Source organism: Argiope bruennichi, chromosome X2 (assembly GCF_947563725.1).
Source record: "Argiope bruennichi chromosome X2, qqArgBrue1.1, whole genome shotgun sequence".
Classification (NCBI taxonomy): domain Eukaryota; kingdom Metazoa; phylum Arthropoda; class Arachnida; order Araneae; family Araneidae; genus Argiope; species Argiope bruennichi.
The window spans coordinates 59,367,558-59,383,741 of record NC_079163.1 but is presented as its reverse complement, the minus strand read 5'-3'; the positions used below and the strand labels follow the sequence as shown (position 1 = coordinate 59,383,741).

General features: G+C 31.0%; 1 protein-coding gene across 1 annotated transcript in view; it reads left to right on the top strand.

Moving 5' to 3' along the window:
• LOC129959786 (synaptic vesicular amine transporter-like) overlaps positions 1-14,780 on the top strand; it is a 79,335-nt gene extending 64,555 nt beyond the window's left edge. Inside the window, exons 12-15 of the mRNA XM_056072678.1 lie at positions 1,685-1,748; positions 7,457-7,576; positions 7,854-7,990; positions 14,651-14,780. Of these exons, the coding sequence (XP_055928653.1) occupies positions 1,685-1,748; positions 7,457-7,576; positions 7,854-7,990; positions 14,651-14,743 (414 nt within the window). The 3' untranslated portion in view covers positions 14,744-14,780. The remainder of the gene's footprint in view (positions 1-1,684; positions 1,749-7,456; positions 7,577-7,853; positions 7,991-14,650) is intronic.
• Positions 14,781-16,184: the final 1,404 nt, after the last annotated feature.

Genomic DNA, 16,184 nt, shown 5'->3' with positions numbered 1-16,184 from the left:
GATGAAATGCCTATAAATATACATAATCGCCGTTTTTTTTCGAGTATCAAAGAGATTACTTCCATCCAACTTGTTTGCTCCCATTTTTAATCTATATGTTAAAAACATATGAAAATTCGACTTAATTGGAAATGAATTTGATGTAAGGGATAGAATATTGAGATCTTGTTCTTCTTTGTGTTGAGGAAATTAATGTCAAGAAATAATTTAAAAAAAAATAGAATATCATCTTTTATGGATGCAATCAGATTATTTGGAAAAAATTTTGTTCTCTAATGCATTAGGCATTCGCATCAATTCTATTACCAAAATAATGAGTGACTTTATTGCATATTTATTGAAAATTATTGAGGCATATTCGTCTTCTTATATTTATTTTATAATTTTGTGTATCTTATCTGAACGAAAACTCATTTTTGCTCCTATTTTTTTTTTGAAAAAATTATTTTTGTTTACCATTGAGTATAGAAAATTCTTGCCTTAAATTTGTTTTTAAAGTTTTGATACATAATCGCTGTCATACATAATTTTGTAATCATTATGTTGGGTCAATTGAATTTTTTTCTGCATTTTTAAGGGGATGATGGTTTAAATATAAAATGAGGTAAAGATTATTTTCCTAGGAAAGTTCCAGTTCCCAATTAATAAGCGTAGCTTTCTTCATTCCTGGAGGAAAATGTTTCATGATTGCAGTTGTGAGGAAGGGTGTGATGAAAGAGGAAAATTCGAAAAACACTTCGCGTGCATACAACTCCTGCCAACCTTTGAGGTTTAAAAGCCACTTACGGAATAAGGCGAAATTGTGTTATTTTTATCTTTTTGTATATGAAATAAATTGCTGAAAATAACTAGGCGATATTGTGACTTCGATAAAAAACAGACATATAATCAAAAACTGTTTTATCAAAAATGAAATAGAAGAGGTTGAAAAGGAAAAATTATTGCGTTTACAAAGTTGGGAATAAGGAAATTTTGTTTGTGAGGTAGAAAACTAATTGTTTTTAAAAAAAACAACGATCTTATGTAGGAGTAAATAAAAAATAATCGACACGCATTGGTTGTTTTGCAACAGTGAATATGATGTTTCAGCAACATAACGTAGCTGAATCGGTAGCCTTGATGAACTTCGGTCGTTTAGTTTAGTTCAATTCAGTTCAGTTATATTAACGTCCCATTTTAAAGCAACACGGGGCGGGGCTATTTTGGGAGGGACCTCGCAATTTTGAACTGCTGTCAGATGACGAGGACGACACCTGAGCTGGTACGCTCTCTACAAATTTCCACACCACATCATCGGGATTATGTTTGGCCCCGACGTGCACCAGACCCACTTACACGACGGTTCTTCAGTGGAATCGGGTCTCGAACCTGAATCTCTCCGGTTCCGAAGCCGAGACCTTTCCACCAGACGACCGCGGCCCCTTTGAATCGAAGGAACTCATGGGAAAGAGAATCCTTTTATACACAAAAAATCACGTGATAATGACTGAAATGCATAATTCACAAAACTCTTGTGATAATGACTGAAAATGTAGGGAAAAAAATCTTCACTTTTATTTTATATCTTTTGTTAACTTGCAAATAAATAGATAATTAAATGTGTTCAGTTTGTAAACGAAGATATTATGCTGCGAAATATTTTGTATTGCGGTACAATTTTGTATAATTTCTTATTCTTTTACAGATTCCTATTTCGACTCATATTCTGCAACTTGTGATTCCACATTTTGGCTTAGGATTGGGCATTGGTAAGGAACTCAAATATTTTTTTTTATTAATTAAAAGATTGAAAACCGAATTCCTAATGACTCCTAAAACAAAAATTTAGAAGCTTGAAAAATTGCTACTTTTGTGAGTGAGAAATGTTCATTTGGTCCTATAAAAAAGAAAGAAAAATTAGATAGTAATATAGTTTAATAGAGTAATGATCATTAGCGAAATACCTTTTACAACGATTACTCTGATAAGTTTGCATGTGTACATTCACACCTACGTATTTGATTAGTTAAACTGAATAGTTAAAAAATCGAAAGAATAAAATCTTTGGATGCCTCGAGAATTCTCAACTAAGATGATACACAATCTTTCATCTTAGTTAATTGAAACTATTCAACGGAAGTCATTTATAAGAAAAGAAATTAAACCATTGCAAAAGATACTGTAGAATAATAACTGCTTGACGGGAAGTTTAAAATTATATTAATAAGTTTAGAAAGTGAAATAAAGCAAACGTTAATGAATGAACAACTTCAGTGAAGGGGTAATCGCCGTATTTAAGTAAACAATTTAATTTTTGAATTTTTCTCAAGTGCTTAAAAATCTTTTTTTTTTCTTGATCTAAAATGATCATTTTATTATTTTAAAAAGAATATTTTAAAGGCCTAAACTTTTAATCTGGGAAAAATTTGTGATCAGTTTTCATCTGCAGGTACAGCACCCTCACATTCCACATATATTCAGTGATATATCTATGGGCATGTTACGGGTAAGCGGCTTTAATGGAAGAAAGAACACAAGCATAGTCATATTAATCGGCATATTGATTTTAAAATGAACATTTTCATGTATTTCTTTAAAGTGAAGGAAAGAAGTAGAATACAAATCCTTTTTGTGTATTGCTATAAAGTGGAAGAAAGAAGTAGAATACAAATCAGGTACTGTGATTTGAAAAACTTTTAAAAATTTGTAGGATTAATCTGAAAATTGAAAAACTTAAAGAATCCTTAAAAAACTAAAATAATTTATCCCATTTGCTTCATAATTAATTGATTAAAATGTTTCTAAAATAAAAATCTTTTAAAAAATTTTTAAAAAAATAACAATTAATTAAGGAAGGAAAGAAATCTAGAAGATGATAACATTAAAATTTAGGACATTTTCACTCAAATAGAGTAGTTTGTAGAAAATGCACGAAAATTTATTGACGCTTTGAAGAATCTTTGATGCTTTAAAATTATTAATGATGCTTTGAAATACTTAAAAAAGAGTCAGTAGTCATCATGATATGTGAATTATTCACCATTCTGGAATCTCCTCAGCTAAAATACACGGGCAAGTCAAAACAAGAACTAATGATCTTTAGGTTAGTTATTAATTGGTGTCAAACTATTTCGTCATCTATTATCATGTTGTTCAAAAACTGATAATAAGTTTTTAAAAGGAATGAGTTCTTTAATTTTTCACTCATATTGTAGAAAAAACTATTCATCAACTAGAAAACATTTTACCGAGTAGAATTCAGTTGAGTTTAGTCCACATTTATGATTATTACAGTGGGTTTATTTTGTTGAGATTTCCCAGTTTTAAGATTTCATTTGCTTTTGCATGTTTACGTATTAACAGAATGGCGCTACAGGTTAAAGCGAGTGATGAGTTGAAATTCTGGAGGAAATCTTTAGAAAATTGCAGGAATAATTTTAATTCCCTAGAAAGAAAAACCTTTAAAAGATATAGACAACTCTGCCTGCTTTTCATATGGTATGCTTTATATATTTCTGTTTGACCAATCGATATTTGGGTTTCCTGGAAGATTTTAAAGGAAAAGCCTGATTTAGAAAGAATAATTGGCACTCTCGAGAAGGTTATGAAATTTTTCATGGATGCCAAATAAGAAAAAGAATTTAACTATGTGGTCTCATTAAACCATGTAATCTCTAATATACGGTTACAGGTTAAACAGGTGCTGATAAAATAAAAGATTCTTAAAAGAATTGCTCAAATAACACACAATCTTCTTTTAAATAGAAATTTTAAAATATACAATGAAACTCAGTAAGAATACAATATTGATGTCCCTCACAGTTTTTGCGCAGAAACCGCATTTCGGAGACAAGTGGCCAACAAGATACTAAGGAAATAAACGAAACTTCACCTTTTCCCGAATTCCTTATTCCTTATTTTAATTCCTTATTGATCTCTAAAACTAAACTGCTTTAACTTTAATGAGAAAACAAATCTTGTTTCAATGTTAATTAGTGTAATAAAAAATATTCGAGGAATAAAATCAATAGAAAGTAAGGGAAATATTAATTTGACCGTCTCATCTTCTTTAAACTAATCACAGAAAGGAATTAATGAGTAGTTTGCAATGAATTCAAGGTTGGACCTTTAGAAATTACAGCGCATATTTTCTAGAGCTTAGTGCCGGAGAATTAAATAATTAATCACTTCATTCTTGAGGTCAGGAATTTCTCAGAATGCTTCTGGCTTAAATTCTTTGTTGAAACCGAACAATATGCATAGGCAAAACCATTAAAACCTTTTCTTTAAGGGAGGGTTTTTTTTTTGTTAAGCTACATAATATCAATAAAATAAACACAGCAAATTGACAGAAATTATCCCCACCTTCCTTTTTTAAGATTAAAACTTTTGACAACTAATGAGCTTTAAACACTTAACAGTATTGTAACCTGAATTTTTCTCCACCGTATTAAGAATCCTTTTTCTTAATCCGTTTTTTTTTTAAGTTTGAAGAAAAGAAAGAAAGCTTTGAAATTCGTTTTTTTTTGGCAACAAACATGAGATTGAGAAATTTCAAGATGTCCTTTACTATGCTCAAGAATAAATAAATGTTATAGATATTTGTTTTTAGATATTTTCTTATTTTGACAGCATCTGTTTCTAGAATACTTTGTAGATGACATTTATCCAATCATTGTCCAATAACTTTAGCCTGTTTTTTAGGAATATTTTCAGACCAAGATTTTTTTCATTAAAACCTTATTTATATAATTAAAAATGATATATTATTTTGTAACTCTCATTTTTGCTTCTTTAAAAAGAGGAAGCTTACAGCAGAATCACAGACACTATGCTATATGTTTCCTTAGTTTTAGAGGATTAGAAGAAAATTGTATTTTGACAATATGCAGTTACTGCTCTTTCTGTGACAGGTAAATTTAAGTAAGGAAAGATTTATGGATAATATTTTATTGCTTTAATCACTTTAGATAGGATACACTATAATCATTACAAGTTTTCTTCATTCGACGAGTTGAGTTTCAGTTGCTACGTGTAAAAAAGTAAGGAGAAATGAGATTTCCCCCAAAAGTTTTAGTCTCAGAATTTTTCTATTTCTGTCTTTATTTTTTTCTCATGCGAAGTTTAGAAAGATAAAATATTGTAATCCTTAGAAAATGAAATCTCTGGATTTTAATAAAACGGGGTATTTAAGAGCTCTTTCTTCACTGTAAGATGAAACATACTGTGAAAGAGAAAGTCGAGAGATGAACTCTCCTATAGATTTTTGCTTGAAATGCTCCGTTTTTTTAGTTGTAAATACATGCTACATGTTTATTCTGTGACAACTGCTAAAAATAAAGATATTTAAACATGATTCGAACGCATAAAATTCCAAAACATATAAGTGAAAATATTTAGTTACCTTGCATAAGTAATCTTTTGATTAAATAAATTATTTACTAATATTTCCTCTTGTACTTTCTAACTGAAGTTATCATTAAGGTTTTTTTTTTCTAAAGTTAGAGAATTCTATTTTTTAAATAAAAAAAAATGCAATTCGAGAAAATGAAAAAAAAAAATAATAATCATAGAATAAAATATAGTTAGTAAAAAAGTTGAATACGCGCTTTATTTTAATACATTAAAATTTTTTAAAGATTTCTTTTTATAAAGGAATAGTGGTGTGGAGAAAAGTTTTAAAATAATAGCTCCAAATTTAAAGAGAAAGTAAATTATATATTTATAAAATTTAATAAAACACACAGTTAATCTTTCGTTACTGTTACATGAATTCCAGAAAGTTTTGGAGGATTTCCTCCAAAGCTTGCGATTCATGTTATAGTAAAAATAATATTAGTTGCTATTTCCAATATTATTTTTTATACTTCTTCACATTAAAAAAAATCATTTTTTAAGTATAAACAGTTGATATGCAGGAAGCAAATCCCAGACTCTGCTTGCTTTAATATTTCAAGATGAATTCTTTTCATCCAGCAACGCTATTGAATTCATATGCTTTTATGGCTAGAGAAATTTATTTCTTGCTGAAAAAAGCTGCATTCATCGCTGAAATTTTTCTATCCTCATCTCGTTCTCTTCATGTACTCTGAAAATAAGATGGCGGCAATCAATTTTCAATTACTGAATGACCTGGACTTTGTTGAAAATACGCCAGTGTCATCAGCGGCAGGCATTAGGCTGCTGCTTTTATGAATGGGGTCTCTGAAGGTCACTCTTTGAGGAGAATTCTACTCTATAAAAAAGAGATGGCAGATATTTTGAGCTGAAAAATATATTTAACAATTCTAAATATAACTTTTAAAGATGAAGTATAATATTATTTGCTTTTTTTGGGAATCAAGCTTAGTGATTGGTTAATTGGGAAGAAATTAAATAATTCTTATACTGGATCTTCGAATGAATCGCCGATGAGCTGCTTATAGTGATATTTCTCAAATGTGGGGTGACTCATCTGATGTCTTTCTTTTAAATGTCATATGAGAATGAAATATTTTCTTCACTGTTTAACACTACATATTATTTAAGTGCGTCTCACTTCAAGGACGCTTAGTTGCTTGAAGATTATTTGTTCTATTGTCAAAAATAGAAAAAAAAAATTAAAAAATATTTATTCAGTGCATTTGTCACAGTTAAAGTTTGAAGGTCCACCGATAAATCAGTTCGCTCGTGAGAATAAATTGTATTGAAGATAAAAGCTGCGAACATTTTTCAGCAAAGAGAAAATAAACGTACTACATGTATTTTGCTAAGAAACTGACTACAGTAACAAAAAAATGACAGATTTAATATGAATTAATAAGCATTCAACAAATAAGGAACTGGTTATTGTTGTTGTCTATGAATATTGAATCCCATGGGGGCACCTCGTAATGGAGAATGAGAAGCTTCCGACATGGTGGTTGGTTCTCATCACCCTTGTGGATACCTCCCATCGATGACAGGACATACTTCCTTAGGGAAGGGTTGTATCGTGGCCGGTGATGACCCTTAGGACTCAACACAATTCCCGCCAGTGTTGCTGTCACGGCGGTCCGGTCATTCAAGGTTTTCCGCGTACATTCGGGCGGGTCGGAGTAGTCAGTCTATAGCCCAGTTCCGACGACCTGTGTGTGTCTTGAGATAGACACATTTTGCCATCTTTCCCTTCTCTTATGGTTTTCCGGAGTTCTTTGATGTCGATTCATTTTACCGACAATTTGCGGGAAGCTCCCGACCGACGCCTACAGACAGGGGTGGTCATAGAATGGGTCAGTTGGCAGATTTACGACCATATCCGTAAAGGCAACAGGGCATCGGAACGGGGCTTATGATTGTCTATAAGTACTCTACATGAAATTCACATTTAAATGGCGGCAAGTGAAAATCTTTCCTTGAAAGAGAAATTTTGAATTTCCTCCTTCTTGGGAAGTGATAATGCATCAGCTGAAAGATTTCTATTACTCAATATTTCAAGAAGGAAACTTTTTCTTTTCAGGAGTTATAGATGCTTCTCTTATGCCTCTGCTTGCAAACATAGTGGATGTGAGGTATATGGGTCTTTATGGGAGCGTATATGCAATTGCTGAGATGGCAGTGTGTTTAGCTTATTCTATAGGTAAAATGGATTTCATAATTTTGCGTTGTTGTAGTTGAATTGTGATGAAAATATAGCAATCAATAAGACAGGGCATTAATAATTTTTATTAACTACATCCCTTAAAATCAGCAATATCAGATAATTTGTATTTTTATAAATTTAATCATTATCAGAAAAATTTATAAGGAAAATAAAATTTCAAGTGAATAGGATTTTTAGCTGAGGAAAATGCTTTTAAATTAATCAAAAAATTTTCAGATTCTCATATATTTATGATTTATATGAAATTTTCAAGGTCCTTTGTTTGGAGGTTATTTGGTTAAAAAGATGGGATTTACCTGGGTCATGCGATGCATTGGAATTCTAAATCTACTCTACTGTCCACTTTGCTATTTCTTGAGAGAAATCCCTCGTCAAAAAGGAGAGAATAGGGTAAGACCTTCCAACTTAATATTTTAAAAAATATATTGCATTTTCTATTTATTATATACATTATATTTTTTATGTATAAGGTATAGGTCAATACCTTTTATGCTTCATTGGGTTCATCGTTCGTATAAATATAACAGCGAAATAAATGCCATTCAGTTTCCTCTATTAAATACAAGCATTAAAAAATAATCTATTCAGAGCCAATACTTTTATGTTTGAGAAACACTGTCTGCTTATTCGTGTATGTGAAAAGATAAATCAAGGAATTCATCTCTAAAGAACTGATTCATTCTGACTCATCTACAAAGAACGCGATTGCAAAAAATGAGATGATGGAGTGAACAGTAATATGGCATTATCTGCCCTTCATCGAACAGACGAAACTACAATACATAACTGAAACAATACATAACCGGTACGTGATCTTATATCAAAACTTTAGATCTGTACCGAATTTTAGAGGAAAATGAAAATTGAAGAAAGAACACTCCCACTCAACATTTTTATTTTCTTTCTCATCATAAGTTTAAGTTCAACTTTCGTGTCAAGCTAAGTGCAAACAGAACTAATGACAGAGATTTTCTGAATTCAAAGTATACTTATAACAATTATCTGCAGTTTCATCAGATGAGAAAATCAATAAGGAGTACGATACAGAAGCTCTTGAAATAATTATAGAGCCTGATTCATCTCCAAACAAAGCATTTTCAAAAAGTGAGAGGATCGAGTGAACAGTAATATGGTATTATCCCTTCATCTAACAGGGAAAATAGAATTCAATAGAATCGTTTATATTAAAATCCAATTTACAGAAATGTACTGTCCCATGTGGGGGGCACTTCGTGATTGAGGATGAGAAACTTCCGGCATGGTGGTTGCTTCTCTCCACCTTTGTGGGTGTATGAAAAGGTGGGGGTTGACTACCTTCCACCGATGATGCGACGTAATTCCTTAGGGAAGGGTTGTACCGTGGCCGGTGTAGTCCTTTGAACTCAACCACAATTCCAGTTAGTATTGCTGTTGCGGCGATCAGGTGATTCTTTTTCCGTGTGCCTTCTGGGGGAGGGGGTACGGAGTAGTCAGTCTATCATTACATCAATGTAATGTTTTTCTATCCTTCTTTGTCTAATAACTCAACAAATTACCAAAGAATACAATCTAAAGATGTCATAAGCAGTATTATTTAATAATATGTTCATATTCATTGAGAATTCTGTAGGATGGGCTATAAAACAAGCACAATAGAATAGTTTGTCAATTTTGAGAAAACATTTTATCAAGGAATTATACAGAGTAAGAATAAAGACTAAATGATTTCGTTGAAATCACAAAAGGTTTACTCTCCGTTTCTTAAAAAAATCACCCGACTACCGGGTTTCTATTGTGGATCTTGGACTGATTCGGAAATATCAATTCCAGTATTCGAAATACATAAAAGTATCATCAGGCTTCTGAGATTATAAATTAACTGCATTTCCTTTGGATTTACTATTTATTGAAAATCATTTGCATTATAATGAGAATTTGTCCCTCTTGCAATATTTTAGAGAGGGAAAAATATTGACAAAATAAACGCATTTCAAATATATTTTGCTTCCTATTAATATATTATACAGGGTATCGCAAAAAGACGAGAGAGGTGTTTATCTCTTTAACTACTGCAATCACCTATATTCTTCCAGTTGCAAAGTTTCATCAAATAAGTGCCCAATTTTTTAACTTCCGTAGAGAATAAAAATAGTAAATTCAAAAAAAAAAAAAATTGTGTGGTTCCAATAGCAAAATGTGCTAATGACTTAATTATTTTTACTACACTAATCTATAAGGACACAAAGTTTCATGCTTCTATTTATACAATTTTTCGATATATTAAAAGACAAATTTATTGCCTTGGATAATTTTTTGATTCTGACCATGTATGAACGAATCTTCCACTGTAATTTTCAGGGTTAATATACATATAACAAAATATTATTAAAATGACAGAATCAAAAAATAATAACGCATTCTTCAACATTTATATAAAGCTATATTTTTTAAATAATAATTATGTATACATGATCCTGTTCATAAGTTGCAACATAAAGGCGGCTTTTTGAATTTGTCAGTAAAGATCTGTAGAGTGTGTATTGCCAAAGGAAATTCATTCCTTAGTTCAGACATAATACAAATCATAATCAGTTGAACGATAAACATTTTTGTGTAAAAGAGGACTAACCAGCGAGGTTCTAAACAAGCCATACAATATATTTATCGAAAATTCTAACTGATAATGATCTATTGTACGAAGAATGGATTTTTACTGCCCCAAGAGAGATCGTTTAAAAGGCTTCTTTTTTACTATGTCTGGCGCAATATAGTCAGATATGGTCTTGCGCCAATAAACACCAAAATTCAATCCAATCGAATCCTAAAAGGCTTCTTTGTTTATGAAAGCTATGTTATTCTGTCCATATTACATTTCTTAGGAAAGGAGGTTGTGATTTTCCCTGAAGTAGGGCCCAGTTGTAAAATTCTAGACATCGATCGTGCAATTGCTCATGCAAGTGCTGTAACAGTCCATGGACTTTACGAATGCCGCTTGAATGTCAGCTATTAATTTAAATATTGTCTGCACTATCACTTTGAAATGCTGAGCTCTGAACCGACTGTTCGTATTCAAGCATGAGAGTAACTTGAAAAATAAGCTTAAATATCAATTCCTGTATCATTTGTGTAACGTCTATCTTCTTCGTTCCTTTTTGGGAAAGTAAAGATACTGTTGCTTATTACTACTTAAATCGTTCAGAAAAGATACTTCCCAAGGGTTTGACGGTTTTCAAACCCGGTATTAAAAAACCGGTTTTTTAAAGTAAATTAGTCACATTCTAAAACCGGTTTTTACATTAAGAAAACTGGTTTTAATAATTCATATAATCATGTAAAAATTAATTTTGAACTTATTTGATTTGCTATTCATTCTATGCAACGGGCAGCAAACACATTTTTTTAACGTTTCAAGTTGCGTTGGTCAGTGCTTGTGCACTGCACAGTTGCGCATCGAATTCATCAATTTATGTTTTTCATGAATATCCCTTTTCACTTTTTTTTCTAGGTGAAACAAAAGTTTGATAAAGTTCATCTCTTGCTTCTAGTCGGATGTTTTGTCTATCGGTATGAAGTCGGTGTTAATAGAAACGTCAGCAATTTGACTGGCTCGTTTCGAAGAACGTGTGAAAGGAATAAATAATTCCCCGTTTTCTGCTTCTTGACCACAGTATTTAATGATATCACATAAAATTTTCTTCGTACCACTCCTGAAAGCTTTTTTACACCACTTGAACTAGCCATATCAATACGAAATATTCAGTTAAAATAAAATGCTGTCAGAAATGACATAACACTCATATACACGTGAAAAAAAATAGATCTAAAAAAGTATCTAATGCGAGAAATCCAAGGTCAAATGTGCTCATCGTTCCGCGTCTCACCCCTTAATGAAATAGAATTGTCGAAATGTGGTCTCAGAATCCGATCCGTCTCGAGTCACGACAGGTTTGCTTAATATTGTGAAGTTGAAAACAGGAAACAAAAATATAAAGCTGTTAAATTTGGTAAAAATAATGTAAGTATTAAGTATGTTTAATTTTTAGGTTTATATTTTCTATTTTACATTTTAAAATTTAAATTTTATTATATAAATTTCTTCTATCAAAAATTAGTGTAAGTTAAGAAGTTCTGGCTTCTGTTTAATGGAATTTTAAATAAAACACAGGGTGTTAAAATATTCCATATTTTCTTTCGCAACGTTTTAACATAAATTATGTCTTTAGCAAGCATCGGAATTAGATTAAGAAGTGTTTTTTTTTTTCAAAATTCCCAGAAAATGTGTAGATTCGATTATTTTAAATTGCATTAATATTAATAGTTAAAATAATAAAATTGCAAAATAAACGTCAAAATATTTATTCAATAACTTTAATTTCATTTTTAGATAAAAATGAGTAAGTCGGAAGTTTTGGATAGTTTCAAAAAGTTCGGGATAGACAAGGCAATCTGAAATCATTGTAATAAGATGTAGAGCTGCAAAGGATCATCTACGAGCAATCTAGATAATCATTTGAAAGCAATTAATAAAATAATTGTCGGAAATAATATAATTGTTTAGTTTCTTGAAGACCCTGAAGAAAAACTTACAAATCCAAGGACACTGAAAGCTGAATTTTCATTATTTGAACAAACGAATAAAAGAAAAGAAAAAAAAAAAAAAAAAAAAAAAACCCTTAGATTTGCAATTTGATTTTAAACTCAGTAACTAGTGAACGAGAATTTTCAATTTCAGGCAATATTGTGTCCAAAATAAGAACGAGACTTGGCCACCGTTCAGTGGATATTTTATATTTTTTAAAATCCTATTTTCTTTGGAGAAAATAAAATTAGTGAAAATAATATAAATATTATTTGAAATTTTTGTTTGAGTTTTCGTTATTTTGTGTCAGTAATATGTATATGTAATCTTTAATTTTGTTTTTTATATTTTGACTTTGATATTGATTTCGTTTTTTGTTATCTTATATAAATTAAAATAAAATAAAAAAAATAGAATAGGGAAAAATATTTTATTTTTTCCCTATTCATTTTTTTTTTTGACAAAAATTCGAAAACCGGCTAAAACCGGTTTTTTTTTGGAAATATCGAATTCGAAAACCGGTTTTTCAAAAAGTCGGTTTTTATATAAACCCTACCGCGAATTCAGAGAGCGATGTTCGTATGCTTCAAGAAATCACTACTATTAAGTATTGTTTAAATTGTCAGCATTTCCGCACTTTCATTATTACTAAAATATGCTATTCTTTTAAAAAGTGCACAGATGTGAGCAAAGAATTTTACTTTCTTTATCATAATTCCAGTTCTTTTCTAAAATATCTCAAATGTTCAGTTTTTCAAGTTTCTCTTCCTTTCTTTATAAAGTCGAAGTTACAACTGTCGACCAATCAAAGTGAAAAAACATTATGTGTGTTTAGTAAATTTCTTTCAAGTCATGTTGTTGCGACGATGTACTGATAGACAAATATTAGCATATGGCAGAGTCCTTTTCGAATAAATCTGCATTTCTGAAATACATGTTTCCATCGAAATTTGTGATATGTTTCTCAAAATTTAGAAATAACTGAACCTGTGCAAATTTTTAGATGGAAACGGGAAACTGTGTGTTTTGTTTTAGTTTAGTTTAGTTATATTAATGTCCCGTTTTAAAGCAACACTGGGGCTATTTGGGGACCAACCTTGTAATTTTGAACCGCTGTCAGATGACGAGGACGACACCTGAGCTGGCACCCCCTCTCCAACTTTGTGTGTGCATAGATGAATATAAAAAGAACAATTTGTTAATTGTCGCTTTCTCGTTACGAGGGAATGCATAAAAGTGTAATTTCTTAAAATTCTCACTTTTAACTTCTACAAAATCCATTGTGTTTTCATACAATTTTTCACCTGATTTAATGAAAATTTGTATTTGGAAGTATATGCCTAAGCGTGATATTCAGGGAAATTAAAACTTGTTCCACTTTTTTGAGGATCCAGCGTTGCTTAAGTGTATTTCATGTTGTTTATTGAAACAATTCTATAAATACTTTGTAATGCCCAGATAATTCGCCAGTCTTCTGAGGTAACTGTAATTTCTGTTATCAAATCTTATGATGAAAAATTTATAAGAAAATATAATAGCATTCTTTATAATGAATATGAATTTATTCTATTTAACATTCCGTCTATAACATTTCTGTGAAGTATTTTGATATTTATCTCAGTGTGGTAAGTTGAGTGGAAATAAGAGTTTTTATCAATTTAGCTATAATTTATTTTTATCAATTTAGCTATATCTGCTATAAGTTATTTCTTCTGTTAATATCTAATATTTTTGTATGTGCGTAGTTTGGAAGTTCATCCTGACAGTGTGCACCGACGGTGTATTGTTATTTTTAAGATCTGAATATTTAAGATTTGAATACCATCTTTTTTTCAGTGGCTACCAATTATCCACCATTGTGCCTTCTGCCTTTGTATTGCAAAATTGAAAGAAAGTATTAATGTTACGCAAATAAAGACATTAACATTGTCCCAGAGTTCAGCAGTTATTTGATTTCAGTAATTTTAATTTCATTTACTTCGATATGTACCACATCATCACCAACATTCACCTCTGAATTTCCAATACAAAAGTTATTTCGGAGACACAAATAATGAAGCTAATAAAACGATACCACATGTGGTCGCGATGGCTTTGTGAGATGGTTTCGACTTCCTAAACGGGGGGATTCCAAATTTGAAAACCGATTCCATTGACTAATCACTTGTCAGCGTACCTGGTGCACGTTAAGTCCCTCGAAGACAAATATCCTCCAGCTGGTATGACGTGGAAATTGGAGAGGATGCACCGGATCAGATGTTAATCTCATCAGTTGACTACGTTTCAGAATTATCAGAACCCTCTCAAAATATCTCATGTTGCTTCAGATTTGATTGTAAATGTAGCTGAACTAAATTAAATTTAGCCAAAATGACTTCACCTGCATTGTTTAGAATTATTTTAAATTTAGTGATATGTTTACTGAATAAAAGTATTTATAGTTCACTTTTCATCTTTAAAAGATATTCATTTATTTTTTGTTCTATTTTCAGCCTATAAATTCAAACGGACCTGAATGCAACTCAAAAGAACCAACTAAAACTGATGGATGGGCTAGTTACTTTTCTTTCGCCAATGAAGAATAAGTAATATTAAAAAAAAAAAAGATTCTACAGATACAATAAAAGTGTCTTTTGCTTAAATTCGATAGTTGTTAATAATTTCTGGAGTAGTTTTGCAGGCAACAAAATGAATGAACGCAAGCTGTTATAGCAGAATATTGATTTGCGTTCCTCATCTTGCTGAAAACAAAAAGAAAAAAAATGTACGACAGATTTACTAAGGAATTCTTGATTTCAATAAATGTTCTAAGCATATAATTGTTTCATTTTTTTCAAACAGCATTCACCATTCAGTATTTCGATTGTACTGTGCCCATGAATTTCGATTGTACTGTGCCCATGATTTCGATTGTACTGTGCCCATGATTTCGATTGTACTGTGCCCATGGTTTCGATTGTACTGTGCCCATGGTTTCGATTGTACTGTGCGCATGATTTTATTCTACATGGAATTTTATTCTCATATCATTAACTTTAAAACAATCCAGGTTAGAATTTTCCAAAATGCTCCGGAATTTATGAACTTCTACTGTTATGAATATCCCACAAAAAGAGTGACTCTCCTATAATGATTATTTTAGTGAATAAAAGCATAAAATAAATTTGAAATACGAATCTACTATGTAGGGGGTGAATTGGGAGATCTATCCTCCGACATCAAATGAGACAGGTTCGGCGCCTGGTTTCTAATGAGGGGAGATTAACATGCTCGGAAACATTCCCAGGTCTATTTTCCCTGTGAAGATCTCACTTTCACAATTCATTTCCATGTACCCTGAAGTGATAAAAGATAAAGAAAATGTTGGTCATGTGTTTTTGTAGGTTCCGTTTACATGCATGGAATAATAGGACAGGTTTTATGGCTAAATATTTAAAATAATTTTTTCCAATGCAGCACTCGATAAATGGCAACACGTATACTAACAATTTTTTTTAAACTTTTGCTCGTAAAATTACACATATTCTTTCCAGTATAGAAACTACTATAATTAATATCGATGGCAAAAATTATTCCATTATCATCGCGGCTTATTCACATGGTAATGTTCTTACAAATGAAGAGTGAATTATTATTGAAGGAACTGATTTTGATTCTTATAGTCTGTTTGAATCTTCTAAGTACTGTCGGAACTTCCGAATCAGAATAGGAAATATATCTTTCAAATAGCATCGAAGAATAGGAAAGACTACAAAGACTGTACATTTTTTTCACTACACTGTACAAGATTAGCTATATAAATACTGGCTTCTTTACACCAATGTCTCACTATCCATTTCTGTTTTATGTTTCTTCTTTTAATTAGCTACATATTTCAAATGAGTTTATTATTTATTTGTTACATTTATTCAAGTCTTACATCCTAAATGAAGTGTTTGTAAATTTTCAATAATATGCCATGGAAAAAAGGGAAATCTTATCTGTTTTCACAGAATAATCACATCATTTAAATCTCAGCTGTATTAT